The sequence below is a fragment of the Triturus cristatus genome, chromosome 9 (assembly GCF_964204655.1).
Source record: "Triturus cristatus chromosome 9, aTriCri1.1, whole genome shotgun sequence".
Classification (NCBI taxonomy): domain Eukaryota; kingdom Metazoa; phylum Chordata; class Amphibia; order Caudata; family Salamandridae; genus Triturus; species Triturus cristatus.
The window spans coordinates 2,114,933-2,129,932 of record NC_140592.1 but is presented as its reverse complement, the minus strand read 5'-3'; the positions used below and the strand labels follow the sequence as shown (position 1 = coordinate 2,129,932).

General features: G+C 45.2%; 1 protein-coding gene across 1 annotated transcript in view; it reads left to right on the top strand.

Moving 5' to 3' along the window:
- The window catches only part of LOC146797218 (uncharacterized), a 445,928-nt gene that overhangs the window by 407,830 nt on the left and 23,098 nt on the right, over positions 1–15,000 (top strand). The window contains exon 15 of the mRNA XM_085624170.1: positions 3,530–4,051. Coding sequence (XP_085480296.1) covers positions 3,530–4,051 — 522 coding nt within the window. The remainder of the gene's footprint in view (positions 1–3,529; positions 4,052–15,000) is intronic.

The window sequence follows — 15,000 nt, the reverse complement described above, 5'->3', positions numbered from 1 at the left end:
TATGGGTGCCCTTCAAATCCCAGCTAATCGTGGCTCCTTTTGCCGCACTCCCTTTTGTGGAAGCTCGAAGTCTGCCTCCACGACCTACTACCATCCGCAGGCCCAGCAGTCCTCTCCTAGGGGTTACTTCAGAGGTTCCTGCTGGGATACCAAATCCAGAAGTCATGTAAGAGTGGCTCTCCTAAAGAAGCTGTCAGCACCACAAAACCCTGACGTAATCTGTCTTCCGCCCTGACCACATAACACCAACAACTGTCGGGGGCTGCCTCCAAAGGTTCTTTCCCGCTTAGCGGGACATCTCCTGAGACCAGAGGGTGTTGGATACTATCCAACATGGTTATATTTTGGAGCTCACTTTCACACTTCCCAGCATTCCAGTTTGCAAACACAAACCCTCCCCACAACACCAAAGTCTACTCAGGAAAGAGGTCCAAACTCTCCTTCACAAAGGGGCCATAGAACCTGTCCCCTATCATCAACAGGGTGTGGGAGTATACTTTCTGAACTTCCTAATCCCCAAAAAGGGCAGGATCCTCAGACCGATTCTGGACCTCGGGCCCGAAAAACTATACATTCTGTCAGTGCACTCCCACATGGTTACTCCCCAGAATATAATCCTGCTACTACAACAATGTGACTTCATGGCCGCTCTCGAACTGAAGGGTGCTCCATTCCACCCTGTGCATTACAAATTCAAAGTGCTCCCCTTCGGAGTCACCACTGCACCCAGGTTTTACTATCAACGCCTCAAAATCCCACGCCAACCCTACCTGGGGGCAGTCCTCAACTGGGAGGTTGGCATGGCCTATCCATAGGCTGCCAGGATACAATCTTTTCAGTCACTTATTCCTCTTTTAAAACCAGACGGACAAGCCATGGTCAGGGCAGTCATGTGCTCCTCGGCATAATGTCCTCCTGTATTGTCATAGTACCCTGTGCCAGATTACATACGTGTCCATTGCACCAGTGGTCTCAAGAGGAGTGTCATTGCGACGATCTAGTGTTGATCGTCCGTCACACTTGTCGCTCCCTGCACTTCAGTGGTGGCACACCAACAACTTGTTGCAGGGATTGCCTTTTCTCGGCCTAGTTCAGCAGAGAACCATTAAAACGGACTCCGCCCTTACAGGATGGGTTGCGCACTTACAGGATCTAACTGTCCAAGGTCAGTGGGAACCCAGCCACCAAGGTCTCCACATCAATCACCTTGCCTTGAAAGCTTGCCTTCCCCACCTGATTGACAAAGTAGTCCTCATCAAGACGGACAAATGACAGCCATGTATTATGTTAAAAAACAAGGGTGCACATAATCTCCCCAGCTTTCTCATCTGGCCCAGATCATTTGTCGGGGGGCTTTTGGACACAAGATCCATCTGTTAGCGGAGTACCTCTAGGGATTGGACAACCACTTTGCCGACCTCCTCAACAGGATGCGTCAACAAGTGGGAACTCCACCCACAAGTCCTCCTCTACTATTTATGCCAATGGGGCTTCCCAGAGATAGACCCATTTGCCACGGCAGAAAGCACCAAATGCCCAAGCTTTTCCTCCAGGTTTCCACACCCATAGTCCAGGGGCAATGACTAAGGGTGAGTTGGTCAGGGATTTTTGCCTATGCTTTTCCTCCTCTTCCACTACTCCCTTTTGTGTTTTAGAGGCTTTGGCAGACATCTCTCGCACTTATTTTGGTGGCATCTATCTGGGCTTGTCCAACCTAGTTCACAACTCTACTCAGATGCTCGGTAGTTCCACACTTGAGGCTTTCCAACAGGCAGGACCTTCGCACGTAGAACCATGGAGAAATCAGGCACCCAAATCCTAGGTCTCTCAATCTTGCGATCTGGCTCTCGAGGTCCTAGAGTTTGGGTACCTTAATCTTCATCCTGAATGTATGTGCATACCACCTGTGCTTGTTATGCTGTCAAGTGAAAGAGATTCACATAATAATGTCACTCTAACCACATTGACCCTGTGGCAGTCAAAGTGCAGGATACTGTCTGCTACCTACTCCACTTAAAGCTGTTGGGTTTGAACTTCACTTCTACATGGCTGCACCTAGCTGCTGTGTCCCCCTACATCAGATCAGACAACAAATTTCACTCTTCAGAATGTGGGTCACCTAGGCTTTCATGAGGTGTCTTAAGAGGGTCATTCCTCCTCTGGTTCCACATGCCCCCACTTGGCACCTCAACATTGCCTTTACAAGACGGCGGGATCCCCCATTCCAGCGTCCTTCAGTTTCAGTCTTGGAAGGTGGCAGTTTTGGTTGCTATCATTTCACTAAGGCGTGTCATTGAGCTTCAGGTCTTTATTCCAAGTCCACAGGAATAGGGTTGTCCTGCGCACCAACCACAAATTCCTCCCCAATGGAGGTCTCTCAGTTCCACCATAACCAATCCATTGAACTCCCTGTTTTTTTTCCCCTCAACTTGATTTGGTTGCGTAACGGCCTCTCCATACTTTGAATGTCAAGTAAGCCCTCATGTGCTACATTGACAAGACTAAACCTATAAGAAACACACAACAGCACTTTGTTGCTTTCTCCAAACTCCATAAAGGGATGGCCCTATCCAAATCGGGCATTGCAAGATGAATAGTAAAGGGCATCTAAACATGCTATGCTAAAGCTAAGAGTACGGCCCATTCCTCCGTTGCAGTAATCATTCTTTCTTTTTGCGTTGCCATCTCTCTGTTCATCACTGTTTTTGCAGTGTATCCTCACCCGCTGTGCAGTAAAAGTCTAACACGGAGTCGACGACCATGCGCATTACCAGTAAGTGAGTGGATGAGTCACACTACCTCGTGACTCAAAAGGCTTCTTCAGTTAAAAAAAACTTGCACACATCTGGGCCCAACACTAGAGGCAGCAGTATGCACAGCATGTGAATCTAAAGCAGTACATGCCAAGAACAGATGTTTACTGGGTTAGTAACATTTTTCTTTTTAAGTTCCCGATAGCTTTGTGTTCGCTTCATGTTCTATAGTGAACTGTACTTTTGTCTCCGCCTACCTTCAGCAAATCTGACCTTTCAGAGCACGTTTGGCAAGTACAGTCTGTATTAGGCATTGTAAGTGACTGCTTTTTCTTCCTCGTTATCTCCGTCTCTTCATTATGTAGCATCCTTTTGCTCTTTGAAAGCAGGAGCAGTGATCAGCTCATTGCTTCAGAAGGGCACATTATTTGAAAGTGTTGGGAGTGGTTATTATTATCTTTTAAATTAGAAATACCAACTTTTGGAGATAAAAGGTACACATTTCTTAAAAGGACAGTCTCTCCTAAGAAGTAATGGGGGTAGTTGCTCCTCTGACTAGAAAGGCTTTGCAGGAGGATTGGTATTAGTGAAGGATGACTTATCTATGGCTATGCCTCAAGGTACCTTCCTTCGCTGTGATCAAACAATCTAGGCACATTAGGCAAAGTTGTGTCTCGTTTTACGTGCAACTCCTGTGACAGACCACAGATAATATTTTCTTTGTAATAAAGGGGATTATGTAAATACTCCTAATTGTGTACTTCTTAATTTAACAGATAATGAAGATTTAAGGAGAGAAAAGATCGCAGGAGAATCTTTAGAATGTATTAATACGGCAACACCATTTAAACCTTTAAGTAGAAAGGACAAACTGACTGGCCCCCTGAACTCTGAAACCAGTGCAAACTCTGGACACCAAACCTGGTCCGAAATGAATTGGGGACTTGAACAAGTAAACAATACCCATTGTGAACAGGTTGCAAGTAGTCCAACATATCTTGGGTTACAAGAGAAAATTCCCCAAGTAGCGGTGTCCAGTGTGTGTACCGAAAGTGAGAGTCCTTTGAGAAATACAGTGTTTCATTCGAATCAGCAGGACGGTCAGCTAAACTGGACATGGTATACATGTACCGAATGTGGGAAAGGCTTCAGAAAGAACACAAATCTAAAATTACACATGAGAACACATACCGGAGAGAAGCCGTACCAGTGCCTTGAATGTAAGAAGTTCTTCAGTATGAAAAGCTCTCTCGATCGGCATCTGAGAACACACACAGGAGATCGACCATATAAGTGCAGTGAGTGTGATAAAAGCTTCAACGTAAAATCAAACCTAACTATGCATTTTAGAATCCATACAGGAGAGAGACCATACCAGTGTACGGATTGTGACCAAGCCTTCCTTAGAAAAGATCATCTTATTTTGCATCAGAGAACACACACAGGAAAAAGACCTTATGAATGTTTTGCATGTGGGAAACGCTTCAGTATGAAAGGAACCCTCTATAAACACCAGTCGACGCATGTATTTAAGGAAGCTTGAAAGGAACCCCTCCTCTGCTTCTTAAACTACAGACAACTACAATGTACTGCCCTAGCTAAGAATGGGATTCAGTCTTGTCATTGCATTTCTCAAAAACCGACTTTACCACTTCTTGCCATTTAGTCATCATGGCTTAGTTTTCCATGAGGTGTCTTTTACTTGCATAATAACTAAATATAATGAGCCATCAATTAATTTCTTCACTATTTCTATTTCCTGTCTTGCCTCCAGTCATATGATTGTAGGGCAAACAAAACCTTTGTGTGGTTCTTGTGGAACATAACCGCAATCGGTACTTATTCCACACCACGTATGTCAAACTCCAGAATCTAGGTGCTATCTCTCTCCTTAAAGGCATCAGAAGCCTGTGGATAGTTCTCCCTTAATTTACCTCTTTTTGGTTATTTATGAAACTGTGGCCACTTGGTTATTCTGCCATATCCTTTCTCTAAGGACTCTTTATTAACTCAAGGTAAATTATTTAATTACTCTAGATCTAATTAAGTGCAATCCGCAAACCTTACCCTAAACGTGTGTGTAAGGCCATTTTGCATTTGCAATGATGAAAGTAGGTCTGGGCAAAATTTAAATAATGCTGGGGTAATTCACGTAAATTCAGAAATGTCACTTTAAACTTGCTACTCAGAATTATATGTGTGTGTGTTTTGTTTGTTGTTTAGAATTTTCTAGACCCGAGACATAGGGTATCCGAGCGCTTTACATAGCACCAGTTTCGTTACAGAAGGACACATTCATTTTTGTTAGGCACGGGGAGATTAAGTGATTTGCCCAGAATCACAGGATGTTGAGCGTCGTTACTGAGACACGAACCCGGTTCCCCAGCTTCGAGGGCGACCGCTGTAGCCATAGGGCTACATCCTCTCTCCCCTGTGCAACTTATGCAACTTTGCTTAATTACACAATATTTATGGTACAAATTTACAGCCAAACATGCAATTTGCTGTAAAACCTTACTTTAAACAGGCAGGAAGAACAGAAAATGAGTGACTGTTTTTGATTTTTCACACTGTTCGTAAAAAAATTACGCAAAAACAGTTTTCACACTAAAACAGGGGGTGAAATGCCAAATTTGCATTTTGTGTAATTACAAATAATTTTTTGTAATTTTGCCGAAATTTCATGTAATTTCAGGAAAGCAAATTATGCATGCTCAACACACCGTAGTTAAGAGTATAAGAATGCAAGTGCATCCTGCGTGGCGAGGTTTAAAAATGTTGCAGCAGTTAAAAAGGGTGGTTTGGACCCAAAACCACCCGAGTTAAATCATTTTCCACTTCAATGAAGCGCTGGTATAGTAGAGGATGAAATACAGAGAATCCACTTTTATGTTGAGAGCACAGTTTTAAAAACAGCACAGCTAGAAGTATTTAGTACATGAAAGCACTGTATTAATATTGTTTAAATAAAACATTTGATATTTTTATTTGAAAAAGATGTCCGTGCCTTGTATAGTTGAAACTCTTCAGAATGACCCTAAAATCAAGATCCCAATCCTGCTCAAGAGCCAGAACTTCAAATAATGATCCAGAGTCGAGACCGAGACCCCTCTGAGTCTTCAGGGCCATCCCGATCAAGAGCCAGCACTTCGGATAATGATCCAGCATCGAGACCGAGATCCTTCTGAGTCTTTAGGGCCATCTGTTGGCTCCAGATCCTGAGAGCACATGACAAATTTGACCAACGTTGTAAACAAAGAGGCAATTTTGGTATTAAATATAATGCAATATGTGTCACCATAATATATTTCCTCAATACTTGTCTAGGCACAGTTAATCATGGAATCATCACCGGTTACCGACTTTACAGGGCCTGGGCACTGATGAACATCGCCGTTGAATATGGTTGCTCCAGCACTTTGCTCACTTCACCTCAGGCCTTGTGGCTAAAATGGCATCTATGGTTAGCCCTTCCCCTGCTGGGGCTCATCTGTCCTCCCCCTGCTAACATATTCAAGTAGAAGGAATATTCTCCTTTGTAGAATTTCAAAAACTATGACGGTGGTGATTGCTAGCATGACTGAGCACATATTACACTGTAAAAATATCTGAAATGTGGGTGAACTCTGCTGTACCTATCCTTGTGGATTGTGGGAGGGTTGATGCAGCATGTGTGCGTGAACCACATCCTCTGAGAGATTTGTATTGTACTCTTTATTTTGTGTTTTTCTATTGTGCTGATTCTTGGTGTGTTAAGCGATGACACAAAGGCTGGAATACATGGAAGCATTGCTCACTTCCACAAGGAGTATGTAAGGTATCCCCCCAATCAGATAAGGGTCCCAGTTACTACAGACGTCCGTCTTTTACATCCAGTGGTCACCAGCCTTCCCTGTGCCTACTTTGAGGTTCATTGCAGCCTGTTGGCCATGTCATCATTTAAGTGACGCTGCCTTAGAACCTATGGCTGTTTATCCTGAACCTTTCCCTTCTCTCAGCAGTCAAACTCTGATCTAATACTAGTCCCCTGTAACCTTCAAGAACATTGGAAAGTCTCAGGGACCTTCCATTACTCCTTCCACAAACACTTTGCAGAGTATTTTGATAGGATACAAACGGGCCAAATGAAGCATTGTAGAGCACAATGTGAACATGGATCTTTCTCAGAGACAACTGCAGATTCCTCCTCTTGTGACTATCCCCAGGTGCCAAGCTGGATCTGGAAAGGTTTCTGTAGCAATTCCCTTGGCATCAGTAGATTACGTCATGCGACTCCAGTCTATTCTCTGGCCACTATATCTGCACCACATATGTGTGCTGGTGTCTGTTCCCTTCTTTCCGCAACTTCTGACATGGATTCAGAGGGCCACGATCCTGTCAACTTGAAAGAATGTATTTTTCCCTCACATGTCCCCACGAAAGACTAGACTGCAGGGTTCAAACCGTGCATGGAGTGTCATTGCCAAATGTTGGTGTTGGGCACCAACGGTGCCTGCCTCAGGTGTCTCAGCTCCAAGGATGATTTGACCTCATGCACTTAATGCGCGAAAATGAACTGAAAGGCCATCCCGACTGCAAAGCCAAATTTGCAGTCACAGAACTCCATTGGGAGTTGAAAAAGGTCTGGTCCTGGTCAAAGGGAGCGGACATGCTCTCATTCCCTTGGTCGATCTCACAGCCACTTATTTTCGATGTCCAGAAGTTCAGGTAAGTCAAAGGAGTCCAAAAAGCACAAGACATCCAAATATGACTCTCTTATCCCACCACTCCCTCTATTTGGAGGTGCACGACGTCTCGGGTACATCCAGGTCCTTAAGTTATTACCCCATTTCAAAAATGATTCCGATCTTGCTCCCGACACACCCGCCTTCCCTTGTCAATTGGTGACAACACAACTGCTTTGTGAGCGGAAAACTATTTTTGATACAATTTAGTTTTTTGTACCCACTGGATCCCTCGGGACACCTTTGGGTCTTATGTGTCAGAAACGGCCGCCAGTCGGGCTACTGCCAGTGGATTCGTCCCTGACACTGTCTGTGCCGCTCGACCTGAGGCTGGCCCTATCTTCGAACACTGCTGCACTGAATTCAGTCTGAGTCCCCTCGCCAGAAGCAGACCGATAGTTTAGTAGAATATGTAACACATCTATGTACCCCTTCAAGGTTGCAATCAATTCGTCACTACCCCAACTCTGATCCTGAAACCACCTACCATCTAGGGAGCCCTGTGGTGCAGGAGTCCACAAGTAATCTTAACACAAATGCGTCTCCAACCACCCTGCCAGGCAGAGTCAAAGCGCATGGAAACCGTTGCTAAGAGTTTGTTTTAATCTGCCGGCCTTGTTCTTAGGTCAGTCAACATCCGCTTTCTCATGGGGAGATACTCACATGCGTTGTGGGGCACAATGGCAGACATCTTCCCTGCTGTCCCGAATGATATCCGGCCATCCCCACAACATCTAATACAAGTTGAGTAGTACACAGGGAAGTACTCCAGCCTCTCTGGCCTGGATTCTACCGATTGTGGGTAGAGCAGTCGGGACCACGTATGGAATCGCTTCACTGGTTTCTCAAAGGATGTCCAGCAATCCTTAATGGACATGCACTTTGATGGTTCTAGAGCTTTTGGGGTGAAGGTGAATTTGGCCCTGAAAAGATTTACGGCGAGCAAAGCTACAGCACATTCCCCATCGGTATGGCAGTTGACCTAGCAATCACACCCCTTTTTTGTTTTTTTCGGCTGGGGAAACCAGCAGAGACAATGTCAAAATATACCTCAGCAACAGCAGGCTGCCAGCATCCAGGCCACCAGGGGCAGCGATCTACACAAACTCCAGCCTTCCCCGCACACAACTGCAGCAAAACCACTTTAAGTTATCCTCCGCAGTACACGATCACCCAGTGGAAGGCTGTATCACCTTCTACGTCACTGGGTGGAGGAGCATAACATCCTACCAATGGGTGTTAAAGATTGTGGAACACAGTTACTCCCTAACATTCCTGACACATCCCCCCATAAATGCCACCTCAGGTGTTTATGAAGGTGATTGTCACAGCCTACCTGCGGAGCCTGGGAATACCTGTCTTCCCATGTTTCAACAACTGTCTACTGAAGGTGGACTCACCTCAAACAGTTGCAAACCATCTACAGACAACTACCGACCTGTTGACATCATTGAGATTTTACATCAGCGTGCTGAAGTCATACTTGACTCCCTAACAATAGCTCCTCGTCATTTGGAGCCATCTGGGATACAGTGCTTTTTTGAGTCTTCTCTCCACCTCACCGAGTCCAGGAAAATAGGGCTATGGTTTTGATGTTGCAACTCTTGTCCTGGGTCACAGTGAGATACAGCTCTGAGTCTTCTTGGCATCCTGTATCCTACTGGTGGACGATGATGCCGGGTGGCACATATGGGCTTTGCCCTGGGATCTGAAGTCTCAGCACCAAGGGAACCTGTCAGATTCCATCCAAGTGTTGGAGGAGACTGTAAAAGGCCTGCTGTGGTGGCTGCTCAAGCACAATTGGGCTGGCGGCAGACCTATCTACTTAACCCGTCTAGAGCTAACGGTTGTGATTGGTGCACCGTTGCTGTGTTGCAGAGGTCATCTGGGAGAGGTAGGGATCAGATGACTCTTGACTCCAGCGGAGACTCACCTCCACGTCGACTTGCTGGAGGTGCAAGTGATTTGAATGGCATTGAAGGTGCTCCTCCCAGCCATCAAGGGGGAAACGGGTACAGATTTTGACAAACAACACGACTGGTATGCGGTACTGCAACAAAGAAGGGTGTGTGGAGTCATGGGTCATGTGCCAGAAGTCTCTCTGTCTATGGACGTGGCAGAACGCTCGGAGCATTTCCTTTATCGCCCAACATCTTACAGGGTCTTTAAACGCTTGGACGAACAAACTCAGCCGACTTTACCTAGTAGATCATTAATGGCGGTTACACTCTGAGGTGGCGCAGCGGACTTTCCAACAAGTGGGAGAACCCTGTATCAATCTATTTCCCACTGTAGAGAACGCACAGCATCAAAGCTTTTGCACTTGAGAGTTCCCAAGGAATTCACACTTGAAGACTACCGTTTGCCTCCACTGGGGTCAGGCCTCTAGTACACCTTCCCACCCTACCCTACCTTTATTGCCCAGGGTGCGCAAAAAGATCAGGAAAGACCAGGCTTAAGTCACCCTAGTGGCTCCTGCCTGGGCGACGATAGTGTGGTAATTGGAACTTCTGTCCGTGAGTATCTATTCTCCAATCCATCTGCCCCTGTAAGAGAACCTTATGTCGCAGCAGCAGTGCAGGGTCCTGCACCAGTTTGCACAACTTACACCTTCATGCATAGAGAATAAACAGCAAGAGTTGAAGAAATTGGTGGCATCTTGGCAGCCAGGTGTCCCACCACCAACATTTTATATGCAGGGTGCTGGGAGACGTTTTTTGTCTGGTGTTCCTCCCATGACATTCAAGCACTACGAGCCAAATTATTGACAAGCTATTGGTTTGCCTTTACCCCAGGAAGACCTTGCTGTGGCAACAGTTGAGGGTTATCTTTCAACCTTTTTACTTATGTCAGATCAGCCATCCCTTTTCAAATCAATTGTTGTGGTGTTATATAGCACCAGAGGCACTTTTAAAACGAAAGGCATTTGAGAAAGGTGTAATACCGAAACGTGTCATGCCTGTTTAAATAAATGGTCTTCACAAGCCCCGATGTGTCTCCTCATCTACTTCGACTATATGTATATATATATATATATATATATATATATATATATATATTCACTGAAAAAACCATAGGTTTCACACATGTTATAGTTAGCTGGACATTTCACTCGTAAAAAACCAATGAAATTCCCCCGTTATAGTTAGTGCAGGCAACTATAACTCACGCGACCGCAATCCTCTGCTGATGATGTCAGATATTACATCACTGATGACATATGTGTCTTTATGAAAAATAAATATTTGTAATATATGTATAGCTAAAGATACAGTATTAGCATCAACAGAGGATTGCGGTCGCGTGAGTTATAGTTGCCTGCACTAACTATAACGGGGGAATTTCATTGGTTTTTTACGAGTGAAATGTCCAGCTAACTATAACATGTGTGAAACCTATGTTTTTTCAGTGAATTTGCAAGGTTTTTTAAATGCTAATTCCTAACTATAACGTGTGTGAAACCTATGGCTTTTTCAGTGAATTTGTACGGTTTTTTAAATGCAAATTTTTTTTTGAGATTTTTGGTAAACCTATGTATAAAATAATATATGTACTATATCCTGCATTATGGAATGGTTAATTTTTTTTTAATGCATTTTTTTCCGTGCGCGTACGGTAAGCTGACGCTACGCGCTCCGTAGGTCATAAGTACAGTGCGCTTACGTGATACGTACGTGACGTACGCGTACACGCATGCGCGTTGCGCGGAAGCAACGTCGCGGTTACGCAGGGGCGTGTAATGTGCCTGCGCGAGTGCGTCTTACGTACGCGCTCCGTAAGCGCTCCGTAAGCGTCACGTTTGTGCATGCGTACTTGTTTACAAGCGCGTACCGTAAGCTTGAGGAGCGCGCACGGTAGGTCATGTGATCCACAAAGAACACTTTTCATTGGTTGAAACTACTTTCAGTTTTAGAAACTTCCCACACCACACCCATTCCCCTCATTACTGCTTGAGATCCCCTAGGAGAAGGAGCTGAATTGACATTGAGATACAATGGCAGAGCAGCAGACCTCTTCTGAGAGTGAGCCTAGCAGCACCATCATCAGACAGAGAAGGAGGAAACAAAAGGATTCTTTTGTGTGGGAGTATTTTACTTTTCCAGAGGGGCAGAAAAAGGTCAATGCTCCATTGGTCACTTGCACACTTTGTGACCGTGTTTTATCTAGAGGAGATCCAAGGAAGAAGTATTCCTTTGGAAATCACTCTATGAAGAGACACCTTAGGGATAGACATCCCAGGACCTTTGCTCGACATACTGGAGAAAACTCTTCAGTAAGTCACCTGAGCCCAACCTCAGAAGCTCAGCCGAGTACATCATCGGCAGCTCAGCTGAGCCCTTCCTCTGAGGTGGGAGCATCACCTTCTTCTGCTCCTCTGGACATTAACCCTCGATTTGGGAGGGTTGCAATGAGGTGTACAACGTGTTGTGGTCTTATTGTTTTTGGGGAGACCAGTGTTTCCCTTATTAACAATAAGATAGACCAGCACCTTTGTAGACGCTCATAATATTCCCATTCTTTCTTTCCTCCATCCCTGTATTAACCCAACGGCTCTTTTAAGAGCCAACCTTACCTCACAATTTTTTTTTTTTTTTTTTAAGCTTTCCTTTTTGAAAAAAATGTTTTGCCGTGCGCGCACGGTACGCGTAATAGTTACGCGAAGTTCGCGGAATTTCTCCTCGCGGAATTTCTCCGTTTACGCCGTGCGCGTACGCTACGCGCATTCGACGATTTTTTGAAAAAAAATTAAAATTAATTTTTGCCCTTGGGGGTCCTTCTGGGACCCCCTGACAAAGGCTAGGGGGTCAGGAACTGTCCAGCCTGCCCCCTTTTCACGTTATCCACCTTTGTTTTTCACCCCCTCAGACTGCGAGAGACAAAATGGCGGCCGACACTTCCTGGTTTCGACCGATTCGAATGTTTACTGAGATCTAACAACCAATCAGAATCGCGCTCGTGCACGGCGGCGTGCGCGTACGGTAAGCTTACGGTACGCGCTCGGAGCGCGCCCATAGATATATATATATTGATTTAAATGCTATTTTCTCAGGAAATACTGAACAGATTTACACGAGACCTTCAAAAGGCACATCCCTGACCTGAGGGCTACCTCTCTGCCAAATTTCAAGTAATTTTGTTCAGCCGTTCGGGCTGTAGCTCGGACTAAAGGTCCTATGGAAAAATGCATGGGGAAAACGCGTTTTGGGACCCCCCCTTTTTCTCAGCCCCCGCTTGACGAATCCCCCCGAGACTTTCAGGGTAGGGTAGGAGCGGAGCGCCCCACCTATTTTGAGAATTTCGCGAGGATTCGTCAATCGGCGCCAAAGTTATTCCAAATAGAATGTTGCGGATTTCCTATGGAAACACGGTCCTAACTATAACTATCTACTGGCGACCGCCAGTAGATAATATATATATATATATAGAGAGAGAGAGAGAGAGAGATAGATATATATATATATATATATCTCGAGAGATCTCTTGCTCCATAGTGTACTGCCGGCTTCAGACGGGCTCAATCGACACTTTCCACCCACATGTCTTTACGCCAGACGTGTTTCAGGATTCTTTCCCTTTCTCAATGGTGTTTCAATTACATCTGAGACAATTCATAGTCCTTCATTGAAATGTATCTTGCCACAGTGGGCGTGGTTTTGATTTGAATAACCACTAATAGGTACGTCTCTTTATCAATGTTCTTTTTAATTTAAATGACCCCAGTGGGTTGGTGGCAGGTTACGACCAGCAACGGCTGCATTCTTTCGCCGACAGCGCGGAATACCTCCCGTTATGCAGGTGCTTGTCTCTCTGTAAAGTTCCAATTCCTGCAAGAATTCTTAAGCCAAGGGTAGATAAAAAGTATAAATCTACACCATCAGACCCAGTTTACATCAGAGGTCAATTACCATTAGATTCCTTAGTGGTTTCCAATGCCTGGAAGCAGCCAGACTCACAAATAGCAGGAGATGCCCCTCCTCCTGACAAGGAATCTAAACTAATAGATGCCTCCATAAAGAGAACAGCTGCACAGGCAGTCAATCATTGCCATATTGCCAATACCAAAGCTCTCTTAGCTAGATACGACAGAGCATGAAGAAATGGAACAATTGCTACCTGATGAACACAAGGTTAAGGCGCATGACCTAGTCCAGGAAGGGAAGTTAATTTCAAACTCCTCTATTAGATGCACTTTAGATGCAGCTGACACAGCGGCTTGTGCAATCAACACCAGTGTCTTGCTACGGAGACACGACTGGGTTAGAATTTCAGGGTTCAAACTTCTAGTACAGGTTTCTATTTTAAACTTGCTTTTTGACAAAGAGCATCTTTTTTGTCCCCTTGTAGACACTTCTTTAGAGAAGATGAAGGACACAGACATTGCAAAATCTATGGGGGTCTTACAGTCCCCATCCAATAGGGGTGCTTTTTGCTGCTCCTTCTACAGAGGGGGCTCTAAAAACATATCTACGGACAACACCTCTACCTCCTATAAAGGTAATACTCGGTCATCCTCTTCAAGAGGTTACTTTCGAGGCGGATTTAAAGGAAACCGTGGCAAAGGAAGAGGTAAAGGTTCCACATCCCGTACCTCCCCCTCAACAAACAAACAGTGACTTTCCTCTCCTTCCCCCGATCATTCCACACCGGTCGGGGGACGTCTCTCTCAATTCCTCCCCGTCTGGCATACAATAACTTCAGACGGATGGGTTCTAGGAATTATCCAGTCTGGTTATTGCCTGGAGCTTACCAACAATCCTTCAAACATTACTCCACGTTCTCACAAAATGTCACCAGAGTATTTACACCTCCTCAAACAAGAGGTTCACTCTTCTGCGAAAGGGAGTTATAGAGCCCGTACTATTACAATATCAAAGATCAGGCGTGTACTCCCTATACTTTCTCAAACCCAAATAGGACGGCTCTCTCAGGCCTATATTAGACCTCAGAGAACTAAATCAGTACATTCAATCGGGCCACTTTCATATGGTCGCACTTCAACAAGTACTCCCACTTCTACAGCAGTGCGACTTTATGTCCACTTTAGACTTAAGACGCATACTTCCATAGTCCAATACATCCCGCTCATCGCAAATGCCTCCGGTTTGTGGTAGCGGGACAACATTACCAGTTCAAAGTGCTTCGATTCGGAGTCACCATTGCTCCCAAAGTATTCACCATATGCCTGGGAGCAGTTGCTGCTCACATGCGAAGACCGCATATTCATGTCTTCCCATACATGGACAACTGGCTCATCAAAGCCAGCTCTTACCGAAAGTGTCTCCAGCACACTCAGATAATGCTGCAATTACTACACGATCTAGGTTTCACACTGAATGTGTTGAATTCCCATCTCCAACACACAAACCTATTTGGGAGCCACTCTCTATACTCAAAAAGCTCGAGCCTGCCCCAATGCAGCCAGAATCTGCAATATTCAGGCTCTATTCTCACAGTTCAGCCCAACCGGTCACTTCCAGCTCGAGTACACATACAGCTGCTAGGAATGATGTCGTCTTGCATCA